The sequence below is a fragment of the Esox lucius genome, chromosome 15 (assembly GCF_011004845.1).
Source record: "Esox lucius isolate fEsoLuc1 chromosome 15, fEsoLuc1.pri, whole genome shotgun sequence".
Taxonomy (NCBI): Eukaryota; Metazoa; Chordata; class Actinopteri; order Esociformes; family Esocidae; genus Esox; species Esox lucius.
Window position 1 is genome coordinate 24,542,065 of NC_047583.1, and position 21,191 is coordinate 24,563,255.

Sequence of the window (21,191 nt, forward strand, 5' to 3'; positions counted from 1 at the left end):
CATGCCATTGAGTTAGTAAAGATTCCACTGCTATTTTGTGTCTATGAAACATACTCCAGAAAACCCAAATGTATTTGTCACATACATTCTCATAAAACACTTATAAAATTGCCCTTCGGATCAGAAAACCAGCAAATTAATTCAACCTTTGCTGTAGTCCTTTGGTTGGTAATCAATAAGAAACAAAAATGACCTGTAATAATCAGTACGATTCGAGAAAAAAAGTATTATACATTTGACATATAGGAAACACAAATCCTTTATGGATTTCTAGGCCTATGTCCTCATTGACTTTGATGATGTGAGCTAGCAGACTGCTAATCCATACAATGCTAATGGAGCGGGAAATGGTAGATATACATAGCAAACGTGGAATCTAAATAAGTATGTGAAGAATAGAGAGGTCTCTCAGTAGATTTGTATAGTGGAGTTATGTGTTTTAGCAGTATTCAATGCTTTTCAGACTTTTAAACATTTAATTCTCTTTAAGTCTGTTAATATATAGTCTGTCGTCACAGCCTTAAATTAAAATGGAGTAGGTGATTTTAGTTGTGTGTGCTGAGTCTAGTTGCTCCTTTATTATAGTTATTGTAATGAAACGTCCCAAAGCATTCAAGTTAATGCTTTAGGTTAACAAGGGATGAACTGAAGCAATTTGTTTGGATTGAACTGCATCTCAGAAGGTGTGTAGTTCAGATGGCAGCGCATGGTGCTTGCAAGGCCAAAGGTTGTGTGTTTGACTCCCACCCAAAAATACGCATGTATGTCTGTAAGGTGCTTGCATAATAGATTCCACAAAATTACTTACATTATAATTTTACATTAAAACAACACGTTGGTCAACATCGTCATCGTCTCTCTATACATATACCCATTTCATATTTCCTGTAAACCTACACTGTTCTATTTCCCTTAACTTATTTCTGTTATATAAAAATATAATATCACATTTCTCATAATGGTTCTACATCTCTGCAGAGAAGAGGACAGGTGGCTCACCTTGTCCAAATCCTTTCCTGCTGTTGGGGTCACTGAGGCAGGGACCACATCCTCCAGACCAGAGGAAATATTAGGCCACCCTGAGCTGCTTCTCAATCTGCTCTTGCAATCTTGATTAAGGAATTACATGGGGTTTTGCCAAACAGCAGAAAGAGATTATCCGACGGCGTAGCCTTCACTCTCTCACCTGACAGACAGTCCTGCTGAGGTTGCTTCCCCTTGAAGTGGGAAATGGGGCTGTAATGACTGATACTTCCCCTCGTGTTAAAGAAGCCCACTGTGCTGGTGACTGGATCAAACAGGGGCTCTATCTGTTGGCAGGCCCGCTGGTGAGGAGAGGCCCTTTTGAAAGAGCATGTTTGGTTTGTCTAAGTGTCAGCAGAAGGAGGGAGTGGAGCGGTGAGTTAAGCCCTACGCAGCTCGGGAGCTTGCTCATCAGGCTGTGTTCAAAGGGATGCGATGCTGCCACTACTCCAGCGTTGTGGTGTTTACCGCTGCTGAAAGACGGTTGTGTAACAAAGGGCTTTGTTTTCTGTTTGGCCACTAGAGGGACCCCTGTCAACAGGAAGATTAGAGGGAACCAGGGCACAGTGTAGTAGTCTGGTGAATCTAACACTACATAGAGGGAGGACTCACTTCACACACCTCTGGAGCTTCATCACATCTGTTTAAATATTTATACTCAGTTCTCTCGATTTGCTGTGCGAGTTGACTCTCTTTAGTTATTCGTCTTATTTATCTGATTATTTCACGACGAAAGAGTCCTCAAACAGAACTTTTTCAAACGTATTTTAAGCCAAAACATAGGTAAGAATAACACTCCTACAGGCCCACACCTCAGAGAGCGCGGGTGCGTGCGTGCACGTGGGTGCGCACGTTAGCTGTTACTGCATTCGCATGAGACAGCCGGGGATCATCCAAATTCTCCAGGTGTGCATCTGTGCCATGCCTGTTTGTTGTCATCCGCCTCACCTGCATGTTTGGCGTCTCCAACCAAATGTTACCTCAGATCTTCGAGGCCCCTCATGAATCTTTAACAATACCCATCTGCGCCGTGTCGCCTACGCCACAGGCCGAACCCCCAACCACCGTCCCTGCCTCAGTACCTGGCAGGCTGGCTCCTCTCTCTCCCCTGGTCGCTCCTCCTCTGGCTAAGCAACAGCCTCCATATGCCGCCTTAATGGATTTGCCCGGGAAAATAAGGATGTGGAGGGCCGGGGGGCTTTGAAGTGGCAGCAGCGGCCGTCAGTTGGTCGCGGCGTGGCGGGGGGTGGAGGGGGGCCGACTGGGTCAGGGGGAACAGCTATAAAGAACATCCTGGTACTGTTAGGACATCTCTCTCACTGTAGCCCGGGAGAGGATTATGATTCCGGGGCAGCGCGCCGCATTTGTCTTCATTTTGTCTGACTGTCTTCATGCGTTATTATTAGTGGCTGTCAGAAGGGGCCGTGCGAGGGGAGGAAAGGAGGAGGCTTTGCATGCCGTAGACCTCAGCCACTACAGCCACGGGCTGATAGAGAGAGACAGAGGGAGACAGAGGGAGAGAGTCTGCCGAGGGTGGCCGAGGGTAGAAACCAGGGTTGATTAGAGCACCACCCCAGACAGTCCAGAGATGATATGACACCTCTTTTAAATATGTCCCCCAGTTCCACCGGGAGATTTTGTCAAGGTCACTAGGTTTTACAGACGCTGTAACGGAGCAGAGAGGAGGTGCTGTTTGTACAACGCTTCCTGCCGCTTCGCTGGTTATGGCGTTTCTGTTTTCATGGAGCACATGTGTGTGCTTCAGAGGGGATGGAAACGGTTAACATGCTCACAAACGGACGCGTCACGCCCGACGTGACTCCTAAGACACGAAGGGTATTTTCATTTCACGGCCCTTTCCAACAGCACACGCAGGTTGGTAAGAGCGTGCAGCGTTTCCTGCTTTCGCTGAGGAGCAGGTCAACGGTTTCACATTATTTTGCCCAGGCAAACACGTCGTCAGGAGAACAGCCTCTCTCTCCAGCGGTGTCAAATCCATCCTTCTATCTGAGCAAAATTCCTTGAACGTCCATTTAAGCATTTCATGTAAACCACGTGATAAATGGTTGGTTTAACTGGGGCAGAACAACCACATGGTATAAATCCTAGCATGCAAGTTATTTTCCAAATATCTCTGAATAACGACTGGAAAACGATTCTGTGGTTGGTTGTAATATGAAACCTTGTTTTCTAACAGCCTCCAGCTCCTTACCATAGTGGACACGGTATTGAACCACTATCTCAACTGGGAATCGACCAGAACAGAAATAGCCACAGTGAGTCACAAGAGCCTATGCGGGGGTAACAGAGTTTCTCAACAGTACGTAAAGACGGTTCTGCACCAGTGATTGGATCACAGTCCCAGGCCCCTGGGATAGCAGTAAACTCAGTCTAAGCTCACCAGATTAGCTGAATGGTGAGTGAGCGTCAGGCTGAGCTCCAGTTCAAGCTACACTGACTCATAACTCCATTGTCCGGAGGAGAGGGCAGCTGACACCCGACCAGTTGTCTGAATCACACGTTGGCCCACTTCTCCGATGCCCCTGGGCACTCAGCTCCACGCCACGCCAGACGAGGTTTACAAGCAGTGCTTTTTGACGGAAAAAACATCAAACGTCATTAACAACGAGAGTCAATAAAACCCAGGGATGAAACCTGTTTGTGTTGTGGGCATTGTGAGCTGGGTACTGGCTGTGTCTGACACGACGACCACAGCTGTATGTGGTTCCCATCAATGGCCTATAAAAAGGCAGTTCAGACAGTCTCCTCCAGCGCAGGCCGGGCTTTCTTCCAATTAAAAGCCAACGTTAGTTCATGAGCAGTGGGGGGGCTCTCGTTCCAGACGAATCGAGACGGAGCTGGGAGTAGTTTACGATTCCTCTGTGACAAATTGGAAGTGCTATAAAACAGTATGGTAGAATGTGCAGATCGGATGCAGAACCAAGCAGTGACAGCAGACAGCCCTTGAGCGCGAGCCCATGGTCAAATGCAGAAAGAGACGATTGCTCGTGTTTTAAAACAAACCGCTCCTTCTACACTATAGCAAGTATCAACACGGTGGCGAGATACACATGAGGACAGAACGGAAACATTAGAGAAAAAGTCTGGAAAAAAACTGTGTTAAAGGTAGCAGGGAGGACTTTGCAATCCACAGAGCTGGACGGTAGTATTTCTATGCTCTAATCACCCTATTGACAGGAGAACAGTACCCGCTCTGCCCCGCTCCCCCCTGCGGGGCCTCTAGGGGCCTCCTTCGCCAGCTGCTCACCCCCCCCACCCCACCCCCCGCCTCTCCCTCTCAGCTAAGTGCACTGGCTCCTGGCCCACATGGCTCTGCACTGCTCGAGCTCAGCTCCTGTCAAAGTGCAAAGGAGCAAAACTATGGAGGCGTTCCCATTTCATTAGCGACAATTTCGCTCTTGAATGCGTATAATTATGAGAAGTGACTCACTGAGAGTTAGGGTAATTTTTCAGTTTGGGGAAAGAATTAATCGCAACAAAAACTCTGTGCCACTCAGTGCCAAACAAGAGCACAAAACAAAGATTCACTGCGAGGAATTAGCTCGCGTTCATTCAGCACTGCTGACACGCGCGGTTTATAAATGACTTGTAAAGCGTAACACTAAGACACATGGGTTGAAATTGTGTGATTGTGGTTTGGTGCGTTTCCCACGCCTACAGTGGGCCCTGTGAGAATGAAGTCAGGGCGCTTTGATAAATGCTCTCTTTCCTAGCTGTAGTGACCGGGCCCCAGAGTTCATGTTTCCTTCATGTCTCTGTGTGTTTAGTTCTAACAAACCTCCTCAGAGTCAGACTTAATGCCATTAACCTCAGATTGAAAGTGTTTCATAATCAATAACAACGGCTTCAATGAGAGGCCTCTGAACTCATTGGCAGAACTACACCAACAGCTTCCCGCTGGGTTGTAATGCTACTACTGTCGCTGGTGTGTGTGTGTGTGTGTGTGTGTGTGCGGTTTGTGGTCGATTAAAGCCCCACACCAAGTAGAAATCCACTTTTTCAACGTAAAGTCCACACAGTGTTTTACGCCAATATTTCATTATATTAGTCAATACGTGATAGTACATTTGGCCTTGAAGCGGTAAATTCGATGCTCTCATAAATATAATACTTCTTTTTCTTAGTGATGACGTGCACAATCAGTTCACCCAACGTTTCGTTTCAAGACTGGATTTTATTCTTACTGTTACCACCCACCAGCATGGCCATGTTTATTAATCACAAACACCTGGCTTCTTCCTGCGTGAGTTGTGACTGACAGGCAGGTTTTCGCTGTAGGCTACATGCAGTAGTATTGCCATGGATCAAATCCAAATAGGGTGTTTTTGCGCCTTCATTTTCTTTTTTACCATATCATAATCCATTGGATAAAATTTCACATATTGGAGAGCTAATCTATATATAAAAATAATTTGTCCATTTCAGAAAAGAGTGAAATTGATATGATTGGATTTCAGAACCCAGATGGCAAATTGCCCCAAAATGAATTGTTTGACCACTAAAACAGGTATATTGTTTTTGCATGCCCTGTTTGGCCCTGGGCAAGCCCGAATGACTCCGTTTGGATCACTCGATTTGTTTTAAAAAGACTCACCTGTGACACTGCAACACCCCCAAATGATTCAATACAGGCTATCCACAATATCAGAACGGATACATTATTTTCATGACTGGAATGTAGATAAAACCATTGACATAGATATAGCTTTCTTAAATGAGAGAAAGAATAGGCTATTTTATAACGACAGTGACCATAAACAAATATTTATGGCGTCTGAAGTCGAACAAAATGGAATTATCAAACAGCAGTCAGACAAAAGTCCACCCTCAACGGCTGAGATAAGTCACTTCAGGTAATGTTGTTTGTAGTTGTCGTTTCTCTCTTATACACAGGCACTACAACGTTCCCATGAATATGTATTAACAACCTGAGTCGGTCTTTGACGGTGGAACCTAAAGAATTCCTAGTTCTAAACAAACGACATCACCGGTCACCGCCTTTAACCACCTCAACATATGTTTCAAACTCGGTATATTTAAAAGGGCAGTCAGACATTTCTACATTCATTTTCTGCCCAATACTTATTATATTCATCCACCGATTCTTGAAGAATGTTACTTATAAGTGCCTCACAAGCTAGATACGCACCTAATCAGGACTCAAAAATACCAGCTTGTTTTACTTAAATCTTTGTAAACAAAGTAAACAGGATAAAAACACCTCCAAACATAATTCAGGCCACAACTGAATGTTGAAATACTGTCACAGATGACTCGTCTTTGCTTCCATAGCTCGGTCTATGAATTTCACAGTAGTTACATTTGTGCAGCGCCATCAATCAAAGACTAGAAAAATGCTTTGTTATTGCTGTTCATTCTTTCATAGATTTGGTAAATTTCTACTGGTTACGAATATAAATGCTACGTTTTCGGAGCAGCATGTACTCATCACTTCATAGCATTCACAAGATCCAAATGGAAATGCTGTAGCCTGCTCACTTTAGGTCTGGTTACAATGCTCAGCCTCCCTCTGAATCTAATGAATGATACACATCCTGATGGAGGAAGCACTGCTTATTATTAGTGCAGCAGTGGGTGTCATCGTTGGGCTGTTGCCTCCCAGCAGCGGCGGCAGGTGACGAGGGAGAGGAGGATGGAAGGATGAGAGGAGAAAAGCCTCCCATCTCCTTTACAGGAAAACCTCCCATTAATCCACGTGCTCACAAGTTATAATGAAATTATTCACAAGCATCCAATTCCTTAGTGGCAACACAATGAGGGAACACAGCAATGAGAGGATTAATTTCCTACTGGAAGGATTTGGGCTCAGTATTTGGAGACGGAGGTTTACATTTCCTCTCTCGTCATTAGAAAGTCAGACACTCTGTTAAGAAGAAGACAGCTTTCCTCTCTCTCAGTCTCCCCAGTGTGTGTGCTTGTGTGCGTGCGCGCGTGCGCGTCTGTCCCGTCATCTCAGCTCAACTCCTTTGACTTTTCTCCCCCCTCTCTTCTCCTTAGAAGCAAATAGATACGTAATCCCAAAGACTTCTCATTGTGCTGTTCATTGGTTTGTCATTTGCTCTCTAATGCTCCAGTGTTTTGGGAGATCAGACATTGTAAGAGATCGGGGAACGCCACACAGATACATTTTTTTCTGCTCCGAGGTGCCGGCGCCTCTGTGTTGTTGTTGTTAGAAAATCCCAGAGCAAAGCGACTCATTGAAATGATCAAATAGTGTTGTGTGTGTGGTGTTCTGCCACTGATCCCTGGGACAATACTGCCACTGAGGAGTAAGCTGGATCCACGCACTGTCAACACAACGCTACAAATGCCGGCACGTCCTACAACAGACGCTAATAGACGCCGCACAGTTGCCAAATCCGAATGGCCACTAACTACCAGGCTACAACAGTTCCAATGTAAGTAAGCTGCGATTGTAACTGATATCAAATGGAGCCTAACTTGGTAAGAGTTCGTAACCTTTTCTGCTGCCGCATATTGGAAAAAGTTTGAAAAACAGAGAGAGAGATGACTGGCGTGTGAGAGTACTAGCAAGTTCACTGGTTCGTCAAGTTCAGATGCAAATTAATTGAGACAATGGGACATTTATTGTAGCCAAGATCTGAAGCCTGATCTGAGGTTAGTAAGTAAACTGTCATTAAATGGATGTATTAATTTGAATCCCTGAGCTCCTCCCTATATTCATTGTTGGGTCTGGGTAATATCCAGGGTGGTGGTCTGTAAGCTACTCAGATCTGGGAATGGAGGATGGAGACAGAGAGTGAGGAAGAGGGAGAAAAAGAAAAAGAGAGAAGCAGGAAAACGAGAGAGGAGGGAGGAGGTTAAGGGGGCTCTTTTGGGAAGGTGCCCCGGCTCTCGACACAGAGCGAAGCTGTTTAAATTCTGCAGGTATTTCAAGGTTGTTATCTATTTCAGATCAACAGCGCGGGTCAGGGTTCAGGGCTGCCAGACTTTCCCCAATCCTCCCAAGGCCCCTGATTGACAGCAATCAGCATCTCCTCGCCATCACTCAGGGAACAAAGTGAGGGTCAAGACAGCGGGCGATTTCATCTGTCATTTTTAATTATCCAAATGATATTCACAGGCAAAACCTTTCCACGTCCGTCAGGGCACCGCATTTCCATAGACAATGTTTGTTTAAAGACTGGCCTATAAAATCAAACAATTATGAATGCAGACAAGCCCCTGCTATTGACTGCATAAATAATAAGGGCCCTGTTTTTTCTTTCCCCTCCCTGTCCGAATTCCCACTGCAAATGAAATGGGTGGGTCTGGGTGAGGGGGCTGTGCATCAGAATGCCTGGCTCAACGTTCGATGCTGACCTTTTTACTCCTCGAGTGTCTAGCGTGACGTCAGGTCAGGTGGATACAGGAGCCACGGTGAAATGAAGCAGGACTCATTCCTCTGAGCTGTGCCAGCTAGCACTATATACAAGAAAGACTGTGTGTGTGTGTGTGCGTGTGTTTTTGTGCATGTGTATAAGAATATGCAAACAATGATCTTTTTTCTTCGTCTGCTATATTTTCTTCTTCTTACAAAAGCCCAGCAGTACCGTAGTCATTATTGGTATCTGGTCTGTGTTTAAGTGACACTTGACAAGGAGTTATTAGTTCCCAGTCCTGTAAAGAGCAGAAACTAGCAGAGTTCTAATAGCTCGTACCTCCGCTGTCTCCCTCTGATCGTTGCTGAGACACCTCGGATCAACCGTCCATCCATCTGGTGCTGCCTGCAGTCTGTCTGCACATCAATACCAGAGGTGTCTGTCTGCCTTTCAGTCCTAACCTGAACCCATCAGTGTTACCAAGGACCTCACACACACCAGCCACGCACTGGTCATCCTGTTGGACTGACTAGCTGCTTACACACACACACACACACACACACACACACGCAGACGCACGCACGCGCACCCACTTTCTTGCTAAATGCGTACTTCATAACAACTGCTTGCAGACTTCTTTTTACTAATCATCAATGCTCAGATGCTTATTACAGTATACTACTGTACAACTGAAACATCCCCACTTACATGCAAATACTGAAAATAATGTTTTCACCACTTTAATCTGTGTTCGTAGCCATTACATTATCGGTTCTACTGTCTTTAACAGCACTGTGTCTATATCAATCTTTGTTATACTTCTATAGTAAAATGTTTAACTATCTACTAGCAGTGTTTTGTCCCCTATAAACATGTTGTATAAACTGATGAGTCCCTCTAAGAGTTGTTTGGCAAGACAGACAGTTCAATGCCAGTGGAATGTCAATAAATTTTGAGACTGCCGCTACTTTCCAGACAATTCTGTTCCAGCAATCCCGTTCCAGCTGATCGCTTTCTGCAAGGCGGTCTTTCCTCCTTGGTTTATTTTGTGAATGCACATTTTAACTGGATGAGATATATACAGTATGCAGGTATGCTGAAGTTCGCTTAATGTAAGAAACTATAACAGCAACTAGAGACCAGGGTGACAAACTGCCAATTCCTCCCATGTCTACTACTGAACACACTATGAAAACTGCAAAGAAGCTTAAGAAGATTTTTAGACTAGCTCTTTATAGCTAGTAACTAGGAACCCTAAGCTAACGTCATCAAGGCTAACAGGTAAATCTATTTTTCATATTATTCTGAACTTCATTCTCTATCGGGTATTGGTGGAAATCGCTTTCTGACCGGTGAGTAATTGCAAAATGTGGTAATTGTTTTTTTACTTAAAAAATCCTACCTAGTGCAGCTTTAACAACCATGGCAATGAGCTTCTAACTTCGTAATAAAAGTAAATGTTATGTTTGGCATGTCTTATTCCACTGTACTGAAATCGTACCGAACCGTGACTTTTGCGTACCGTGAAACCCCTACTATCTACCCAAATGTTGACCCCAATTTCATGATATCCAATTTATAACTAAGGCCCTGCTTCATCATAGCAACACCCGACCGACTCAAGACTGTCAATATAGAGATATGTGTCAACCAAGCACAAACATTGCCATTCTAGTTCTTATCACAATGCTCACGCAACCATTAAATCTAGACCGGAATCCTTAGGCATCGGAAGAAACGCAAACTCACAGACGAAAAGTCACTAAAACAGGACAGCCGAATTAGATTACGAACCCCCCCAAACCCACACACTGTTGGCCAGTTGCAATGCCCTCTGTGGGACCAATCCACAAGCAGGATTCAATCATCATCTCCCAATGATGTAGCTTTACTGGAATGCAGTGACTTTAATGCGGCACCATTCAGGGCCCCAATTTATTTGTATTTCTATTGTCTATACAATACTGTGACAGCAGGAATTTAAAGCATTTCAAGGAATGGTCCATAACCGGCATGTGCAGTTCATAGGACAAATACATTTTGAAAGCTCACAAAATGTTCCTCTTTTACCATTCTTAACCTGAATCCACCTGTCACTATTCCAGACCGGAGGCTGTGGACCTGAGAGCACCATCAGCCTCTCATTCCTCTTGCCCCAAGCGAAAGCACCGAAATGTTATCATGAACTCGGAAATGTTACATCCTGTGGAGATATTGGTACATGGAGAGGACATGCAAAAGAAATTCAGTCAGTCAGAGAGTCAGTCAGTCAGTCTGTCTGTTGGTATGTCAAAGACCCATCTAAATCCAGCATTAAAATGAGCAGCTCATCATGTGTTGATTCAGAAGAAACCAGTGGCGAGCTAAGCTATCTCTGTCTCTCTCAGTGTGTGTGTGTGTGTGTGTGTGTGTGGGCGTATGGGTATGTAAATTCCCCTCCCATTATGTTATGCAAGGTAGTGAACCACAGCGAGAGAGGCTCTGACATGTTTGCTTTCAACAGAACATTAGTAAACAAAAGAATAACTATCCCATATAGGAGACAGTCTTTCAACAAGCTGAGATAAAAGCATGCCGTTCTGACCCTTTACGCTGCACCGAGACAGCCAGGCATTAGGCCGGCTTTTCAACCAGCACAGGGCGTCAATACGGGAGATATGAAAAAGTGTCTAAATTACAGATAAGAAATCTGTAACAGAAAAAACAGACACGTACAGTTGGACCAAATAATCTACCTTCACCGCAAACTAATCAAGAGGAGAACGTAGCCACACAACTGCGCCACGGCCACCTGCAAGCGTTTAGCGTAAACGGGCATGAATACACATGGTTCAGCCTCCAGGGGTCCGTGCGTCTGAAGCCAATGTGACAGCGTGAGAGAATGAGCTAGCGGAAACACGCCACGTTGACCCGTCTGAATGGCCCGACGCGGTAGCCTGGGCCCGTCTGAATGGCCCGACCCGGTAGCCTGGGCCCTGTCTGAATGGCCCGACCCGGTAGCCTGGGCCCTGTCTGAATGGCCCGACCCGGTAGCCTGGGCCCGTCTGAATGGCCCGACCCAGTAGCCTGGGCCCTGTCTGAATGGCCTGACCCGGTAGCCTGGGCCCGTCTGAATGGCCCGTCGCGGTAGCCTGGGCCCGTCTGAATGGCCCGACCCGGTAGCCTGGGCCCGTCTGAATGGCCCGACCCGGTAGCCTGGGCCCTGTCTGAATGGCCCGACGTGGTAGCCTGGGCCCTGTCTGAATGGCCCGACGTGGTAGCCTGGGCCCTGTCTGAATGGCTCACATTCCTAGACGGTTTTGTCTGGAGGCCAGACTGGAGCACAAAGTCCATTTTCAGGACTTTCTCAGTTAACCTCTGGCTGTATTGACTGTGGCCAATGGACAGAGCTGTGCGGTGCACAGAGCATGATCCCTGGGGCAGAGGAGGGAGGACTGGGAAGAGAGGAGAGGTGAGGTCTGTCTTTGGGTAGGCCCTGGGAGGAGTTGAGGAATGCCTCCACTAATTCCACCCCTAGCAGAGCGTCAGACACCGCTCACCCGCCTCTCCACAACAACGCAGGCAGAGCCCTGGTGGCCTTTTTATTTTCTTCTTGTTTCCGAACGGCAAATCAACCTGTGATTCCAACTCGTGACAGCTGCACACAGACAGGCCTCAAACACACAACCACGGCTCCTCCTTGATGTTATGCAAATGTAAACAGCTGTCATTTCTAAAGCAGGCGTCGTTCTCGGTTTCCGTCGGTGTGGAGATCGAGGGGTTTGAGAAAGAAGGGCTTTTTGAAATAGAGTCCCATTATCACACCAGTCTGACTCGCTGAAAAACAACACACACACACACACACACACACACACACACACACACATTCACAACAAAGCAAAATAAACAAGGGAGAGAGGAAAAAAACACTAGGACAGGAGAAGTCAAGATGAAAGATTGGACAGATTTGTGTGTGGGACCTTAAGATGTGTGGCATATTAAGGTGTGTTGTATAACCTGTACCTCTGCCCTCCGCAGGTGCTGATAGAAGCTGGGAGTCTTTCTAGTCTTTACAACAGCCTTTCTGTAATTAGTAGCCCTTCTGTCTGGTTGTCTATCCTTCATCTACAAACAACACATGCTGTTGACTCTTTATCATTTAAAGACACATCAAAAACGGCTCCGTTTGATAACTCCCAACAAAGAGACATTTTGCATATAGATGATGTGAAACTTTTCTTCGCTATGCGCGTACGGATGTGCGCCCTCGCGTCCTTTAAAGACGTGCGAGCGCTACTACCCGCGAGCAATGATTATCGCTGTTTCAAAAGAACGAGTCTATTCTTCGGATTCCGTCACATTTTAAAGCCAGACCAGACAATAGAGAGACAGATCTGTTTCATCCCAGCAGGGGAAAGGCTTTGTGTGATGACTCATTCAGAGGCAAGGTGAGACTGAACAGAGAGAACTGGTTGGGGTCCTGAGGGTGGTGAAGGTCGAGACAGAAGGCTGCCCTCTCCACTTGCCAGACCGTAAACATTCAATTTCTGAAGATCTGAGGCAAACTACTGTCTTATTAAATGAATCCCAAACATTACAGTATCAACACAACAGAGTGAGATGGACAGAGAGAGAGAGAGGAAGTCAAAGACAACAAAAAATGGAACAGAGAAAAGAATGAAAGAGAGGCATCCACCCAACCCCATTCCAAGCAAACAGGGTACTCTCTACCACCTCACCAGACATTTGCCCTTCACAGGCTGCCAAGTTGTTTAATCAGATTGTTTAAAAGAAACCAACGTATGATTTATCTCATGCAAAACTACTACAGGCATAAACGCAACAATCTAGTTGGAGTTTGGCGGAGGGTTTTCTTCCCTGCACCACGCCAGTCTGTGCCCCATCTCTGTTAATGACCTACTGCTGCTGTCTCATCCAATCCAGCCCAGTGACTGAGCTGACAGCACACAGTGTGGCACCACAAAACACTCAATACTAACCCACTCCCCCTCTTCTCCTGTCTCCTCCTGTCTGCTGCCGGCCACCCTCAAGCCAGGCAGTGAAGGATGCTGGGAGATGCTGCTGAGGAGAATCCCTTCCTGGGACCTCAATACCACAGACAGACAGCAGAGGAGAGGGTGATTCTTGCTCTCCCCAAACACACAGAGGTATGTCATTTGGCATGGTAGCTACAGCTACACACACACACACACACACACACCTTAACACAGAAACATGCCCTAACATTGATCTTACGATTGCCCTTAACACACACCTTAACAGACAGAAACACCTCATCATTGACCTTAACTTTGACTTTAACACACACCTTAACACTGACCCCCACAAACACCTTAACCCAGCCTTCTACACTTTTACCTTCCATCAACATTTTGAAGCTCTTTCTTCCCTGTTCTCTCTGCGCTGGCCTGTCTATTTGGCTGATTTAGCTCAATGTCCCCGGTGAAATGTTCCTGTTCGTTACCGACATGACTTTAAAGTCAGACCAATACCGCTCTTCTCTGTAAAGTCATATGTCTGGAACTATGACTCTCTCTGGATTACGGTGTCTGGTAAATGACAAACGTGTAAATAGAGTGGGGATGAAGGGCCTCCGTCCACCACGACAACAGGGTCCCTGCCAACCTCTGCTGAGCGCCGCGTATTCAATCTGTTCATTGATTATCTGGGTTGACAAAACTAGGTCGTAAGCGTATTCAATGTATTTGGGCCTGAAAACAAAAAGGCCATAGAAGAGTTGTTTGAATGCAGCCCGTTCCCAGGTCAACCAGGTCGGGCCGCAGAGTCAAAGGAGCCGGGAGCACAAAGCAGCCATGGTAGCTGGGGACCTGGACACAATGACAACCAACTGCCAGAGTCCCAGAGAGAGCTACTAACTCTGCCCCATTCACACACACACGCGCGCACACACACACACACACACACACACACACACACACACAGAGCCCTCATCCTGTCCCATTCTCTCACACACGGGAAAGATTAATCCCATGTCACGACTAGATCCGGCCCAATGCTGAAGACTTAAGACTCTGCAATACTGCACAGTAACCTAAACCCAGTGTAGCGCAGCGCTGCTAGCCAGGTCTTTAACTGTATCCAACTGGTTCACCTTCCCTCCGGCACGACGGTGTCTTACTGTAAAACAGTTCTCATCTACACTACATTGATCTAGTATGTTATGAGTTGAGTAAGTAAATACATTGTGTATTGACCAGGGCTGTCAAGCGAACTTGCACTTGTTTCTTAAATACACCGATGACACATCCTGTACGTTTTTGAACGGATACAAAAGCTAATATGATTGAGAAAAGGGGCACAATTAACGCAAGTTTCCTTTGGAGAAAAAGAAGCATTTCATTTCCTTGGAGTCAAGTTCAAATCCAAGGGCGAAGAGGTGAAAGTGACAGCTAGTGCTTCTTATTTAGTTTGGCTTTGGATTAGTTCCCCTTAGCTGTTGGTATTAGACAGGACCAGAGTCACTCAGAGTAATGAGCGCTGGTTAAGCCTTGAGCGGCCAGGCAGGCAGGTAGAGTAGAGACACAGGAAAAGCTCATCAAGCCATCCTCTTTATTAAGCACTATCAAACCCAGTCTAATCTGTCGAAAATTAGCTGCTGTGCTCAACAAGTAATGACTGGCTCGCATTCATTATTAGTTCATTTTCCCCATATCAATCACCGGGCCATGCATGCTTTCTTAAAATGTCATCCTAAAACTTTTCACAATCAATTAAGCTGAAGATTAATGGGGACAATTTGCCAGGAACAAGTCCTTCCTTGAAAAGGCCACGCCTCGACAGACTTCCAGCCTGCTATTGATGTTAATTATAAATTTCCCCTTTCTTGTCAGACACTTAACCTGTCTCGCAGGGAGAATGTCGGCTTATCGTGCGACGGCCCCCGTCACCATGCCGTGGTTCCGTCTTCGGAACAATCCCGGAACAGAGATGTTTAAGGAATGTTGTCCGTGGGAAACGGCAGTCCGCTGAGTTGACAGTCAGTTATTAAAATATAATAATGGTATCCCCCTCAGAGCCAATTAAGAACGGCATAGTTATAATAATTTAGACATCATCCACGTCAACAAAGATACAGTTTCTGTTATTGAAAATCACAGTGACACTCAGGTTCTTCGCCGACATTGACAAGGGGCAAATCCTCCCTCCTCCTCCCTACTTTCAAACCCACTAAACCTGGGGATCTTAAGGAAATACAGGAAGATGTCACTTCCAATTGAGCTGTAGTTAACCAGAGAACACACCAGGTGCATATGGCTGTCACTGTGTTCTCAGGGGACGACAGGAGATCGTGTTTCTCTACAATCCCTTTCTAGTTGTGCTCACATCATGCCTGAGAAGGCAATGTAACGCGTGGGAGGGGCCAGCCAGGAGGCGACACCCTGGAAGACATTTACGTGCCCTGGTTTTGTTCTCAGTTTTTTCTTTTTATCCATAAACGTAAGCAATAAATTGAGCTACTGCATTCCCTTTGTGCTTTTTGGAATAAAATGGCATGAATAACATTTTGTGGCATATCGAGGCAATCCAGTTTAAAATGTAGACAAAAGAAATTAGACTACAGACATGAAATGTAGCAGGATGATCAACAACTCCCTGCATAAAAGGATTTAAAGTCATCTTCGTTACCAGCATACAATTTCATATCATCTGTCTTACAGTTTCATATCATCTGTGGTATCAAACAACAGTACATTTTACGGATTGAAAGCAAACCCTCTGGGCTTATGTATTGAGATAAGCAATGCTAGATCTAAAAGACAAGAAACTCGCAAAATACCCCCAGGACTAACTTGGTTAACTGTTATCGCAGTTTCAGATTTCAATTTCATCATTGGAGTTCACTGTAATACCAATATATGTATACAGAAATAAGGTATAGATAGCATAATAAACAAACATAACTGAAAAGAGGTATTAAAGTATAGACTTCCTATGGATTAAATATTTCTACATGCATCAAAAGGTTTTATGCTCAAGAATAAAGGCAGAGCTGGGATGCAGAAAAGGTCAACACTAGGTTTGGATTTTGCTCCAGCGTAACTCAGTAGGAGCAGGGCAGGAGAAAGGCCAAGGTTGTTGGTTCAGTTCCCACAGGAATAACAGACATCCCATATAGCAGGAACGGTAATGCAGGGCTCTTGGGATAAAAACTTACTTTAGTGTACTTTACTCTTATCGATTTCTCTAGTAGGATGGCGATAATAAACATATTTGTTGGATGATGATAATAAACGTATTTGTCAATTAACGATTATAAACATATTTGATGGATGATGATAATAAACATATTTGATGGATGACCATAAAACATTTGTTGGTTGAAGGCAATAAAAATGTGTTGGATGATGATAATAAACATGTCTATTGGATGACGATAATAAACCTATTTGTCGATTTGTGATAATAAACATATTTGGAGGATGACGATAATAAACATATTTGTTGGTTGATGATAATAAACATACTTGTCATTTGATGATAATAAAACATATTTGGTGGATGACGATAATAAACATCTTTGGTGGACGACTATAAAACATTTGTTGGTTGACGATAATAACATATATGTTGGATGATGATAATAAACATATTTGGTAGTTGATGATAATAAACATATTTGATGGATGACGATAATAAACATATTTGGTAGATGACGATAATAAACATATTTGATGGATGACGATAATAAACATACTTGACGGTTGATGATAATAAACATATTTGGTGGATGACTATAATAAACATATTTGGTGAATGATTATAATAAACATATTTGGTGGATGACTATAATAACCATATTTGATGGATGACGATAATAAACATACTTGCCGGTTGATAATAATAAACATATTTGGTGGATGACTATAATAAACATATTTGTTGGATGACGATAAACATTTGTTGGATGGTGATAATAAACATATTTGTTGGATGACGATAAACATTTGTTGGATGGTGATAATAAACATATTTGTTGGATGACGATAAACATTTGTTGGATGGTGATAATAAACATATTTGTTGGATAACAATAATAATCATAATTGTTGGATGGCGATAATAAACATATTTGTCGGTTGATGAAAATAAACATATTTGGTGGATGACAATAATAAACATCTTTGGTGGATGGCTATAAATAATTTGCTGGTTGACAATTATAACATATTTGTTGGATGATGATTATAAAACATATTTGTTGGATGACAGTAATAAACATATTTGTTGGATGACGATAATAAACATATTTGGTGGATGACTATAATAAACATATTTGTTGGTTGACGATAATATTGTTGGACGATGATAATAATTTATTGGGAGAAATGTTTAATAAAATTCACAGGTATTCCAAAAATCCCAGTGGGATGATTCCCAGATATCCCAATTATTCGCTCCCGATTCCAAGACTGCTCCCAGGAGGGTTTCTGTATTTTGCCTCTCCCAGTGGGTGTGTGGTCCAGCCTGGAGCTGGTCTGTTGGACTGGGCCGGTGAGACAGGTTCTGTGGTGTGTTCTGACTCATCCTACCTGCAGTATGTGGCTCCCGAGGTGTGGCTCGAAGATCTCTGAGGCCACCGCACTGGGAGTCCTCCTTCGCTGAGCTCCTATAGCTGCACACACAACAAAACAAAATAAACAGAGCCACGGTGAGACACACACACACACACTGGGTGAAACACACACACACATACAGTTTGGGAATAAGACTGAACGGGTGAACATTGTAATACATTGAAAAGGGGCTAGACAGAAAAGCAGACAGACAGACAGACAGACAGAAAGACAGACAGACACATAGAGGCAGTAGTTGCATGTAAACACAGAAAAAACACAAGTACACAGAAACTTAAATGTTTGTGTTAATAAGCCACATCTTTGTCCCACGAATCTTTGTCCCCAGCCACATCTTTGTCACCAGCCACATCTTTGTCACCAGCCACATCTTTGTCACCAGCCACATCTTTGTCCCGCCCTCCAATGCTCCCTAGCTATGTAAACGAAGCACAGTACAACTGAGGCGATCCCAATCAAAGGTCCGAACTCATAACAGTACAGTAAGATGCTATTATCGAGTGCAGGTAGATTGCATATTCAACGATTCGCTGACTGGTACAAAGACTCGTTTTTAAATTGGGGATTATATCATGCCATTGATTCTGCCGCAGAATAGGCTAACCAGAGGACTGTGGCCTCAGGGCATTTTTTCAGGACTAAAAACTAGACAGAGGCACCGAGCTACCCCTTACTGTTAAAAAATGGCCCGGGGTAATTTCAAACTTAACAGACCTTGTCCCACCAGAGCTCATTATGGTGAATTTTATAACAAAGTGCTCTGTAGTTAATTTTCAGAGCTTAGCCAGGCGTTGGGGTAATGTTGCAGAATTAAGTGCAATTAATGATGTAATAAAAGCATTGAATTGCCATTAAAGACTCTCAAAGAGCAGGAGCAAACAGGGCCTCCTGGGGGAAGAAGCAAGGGGGACGGGGTGGAGTCAGAGGCCAGGCCTCGGGTGGATGAGAGGGGGGAACTGACTGCACAATGAGGGGCCTCTGTCCTTCACCGTATTCCCTGTTCCAGGCCAGGCATGGTAAACACACTTCTCCCCCTCCAGTTATGCTGTAAGCATTTAGCCCTTTGCCTCCCTGAGGAGTGAAGCCCATGCCAAACAACATGCACTGGATAGACAACACCAGCAGGACCAGCCCTGGAGAGACACACACACATACACATATACACACACACACACGCAGAGACAAACAGGGAATGGGGCGGAGGCAGAACACTCGCAAACAAACAGTTTCCGAGCCCAGACACACAGACACAGCAGAGGGAGCTAGAGCCCAGTCCACCTCAGAGACAGTAGGCCGGCCTCATACACACAGGCGCACACACACACAAAACACACAGTCACATTCTCACACATACACAAACAGACACACACTCACACGAGCACACACACACTTAAAACACACTCTCTCTCTCTCTCAAACACAAACCCACGAACCAACACACACAAACACACACACACACACACACACAAAGTGACTCAGTGCAGAACCAGCACTTAGACACACGCACATCCAACCATCCGCTGGCTTCGCCAGGCAGTTCATGTAAAACAGAGCAGAAATATCCCAGATCAAAGCACACTTGACCAACTTCAATTATCATCTTTTATATCCCGGCTAACACACTGGAGGAAATCATCACTTCTCTCCCGCAATGACCCTCATCATCACAGAGACGGGCTGGCCCCCACTCCGTTGAAAGAGCCCCGGCATAGAAATAAGTGACAGATTGCTTTATATGCGGAACATTCCTTGACCTTGGGGATCTTTTAAAAACGGGAAACTATACGTGGTTAATATTTTATAATAAAGAAGTTAAAATGTTAAATTGGCATGGGTGGAGGACTGTAGCCACCTTGAATCCTCTCGTCCTGCCAGCGGCTCCTTCACACTTCTTAATAACACAGGCATTAGCAATTCAGAGCAGCGCCTTGGGTACAGATGGCCCATCACCTTCAGACTACTGTGTCTGACTGTCCCTGTCTGGCACTCACACACGCAGATGGACCATGCGCGCGCCCCAACGTGCACGTGCAGAAGCGACACCCGCGAAGAGGTGCAACACGAAGTGGCTTGGGAAATGTTTCCCGAACGCAGTTACTTTCTCCACATTTTGTGGTGTTGTGGAGTACATTTAAAATTGATTAGATATACTTTTTTGCCGTCAAGTGACGAAAAAAGAACCATAATGGCAAAGCGATTTAATTTCGAAATCATAGAAAACTGAAGAATGTGTGCAGTATTGAGATCCACATCTTGATTTGGGCAGTTTCTACCATTTTTTCAGTTGTTTCAGTTTGGATGGGGAGCATCAGTAAACTTTTAAACTTTTCTTCAAGTCTCCCCAGAGATGATCAATAGGGTTCAAATCCCGGCTTTGACTTGGCCGCTCAAGGACATTCACAGACTTTTCCCGAAGCCACTCCAGCATCGCCTTGGCTTCTGACATTTTCTGCAGAGAAACTCTGAAGCTCTGTCTGAGTGGACATTGGGTTCTTGGTCATCTCACTGACCAAAGCCCTTTGTGCCTGGTTACTTAGCTTAGCCAAACAGCCAGCTCAAATAAGAGACTTGCTGATTCGAACGTCTTTCCATTTCACAACAATGGAGCCCACTGTGGTCCTGGGGACATTGCTTTAGCAATTATTTTATAAACTTCCCCAGATCTACACCTCAACACAATCTCTGAGGTCTGTGGAGAGTTTGTTGGACATTGCTTAGTTTTTGCTCTGAAATGCACTGTGAAGTGTAGAACCTCATATAGATAGATATGTGACTTTTTAAATCATGTCCAATCAATTGAATTTCCCACAGGTGGACACATCTGGAGACATCTCAAAGCTGATCAAAGGACACAGGATGCATCTGAGGTCATTTTGGAGTGTTTTGGCAGAGTGTCGGAATACAAAGATATTGAGACAACAAATTGTGGAGAAAGTGAAGGGTTCTTGATACGTTATGAAAGCACCATACACCCACACCCACACACACACACAAAGGACACATATTCCAGAAGGCCAAAGATTACGGGGTCAATCTAGTCTAAATGTGTCCCAATCCACAGAGCAAACTGACAAATAAAGCTACGGGAGGGTCCGAGACAGAGTGTTCATTATGCTAGGGGCTCGCATTGCCCCATAAAATGTTTCCGATTCATAAATGCAGCTTAACGACAGTGACTTTTCCCCCCATTTCAATATCGTTAAGGACA

At 44.7% G+C, this 21,191-nt stretch overlaps 1 protein-coding gene across 4 annotated transcripts in view; it reads right to left on the minus strand.

Annotated features, from left to right (window-relative positions):
- The window catches only part of LOC105023610 (neuronal PAS domain-containing protein 3), a 265,014-nt gene that overhangs the window by 119,378 nt on the left and 124,445 nt on the right, over window positions 1–21,191 (minus strand). For all 4 annotated transcript variants that reach the window (XM_020054458.2, XM_010892953.3, XM_010892952.3 and 1 more), the window contains one exon: window positions 17,939–18,021. In XM_020054458.2, coding sequence (XP_019910017.1) covers window positions 17,939–18,021 — 83 coding nt within the window. The remainder of the gene's footprint in view (window positions 1–17,938; window positions 18,022–21,191) is intronic.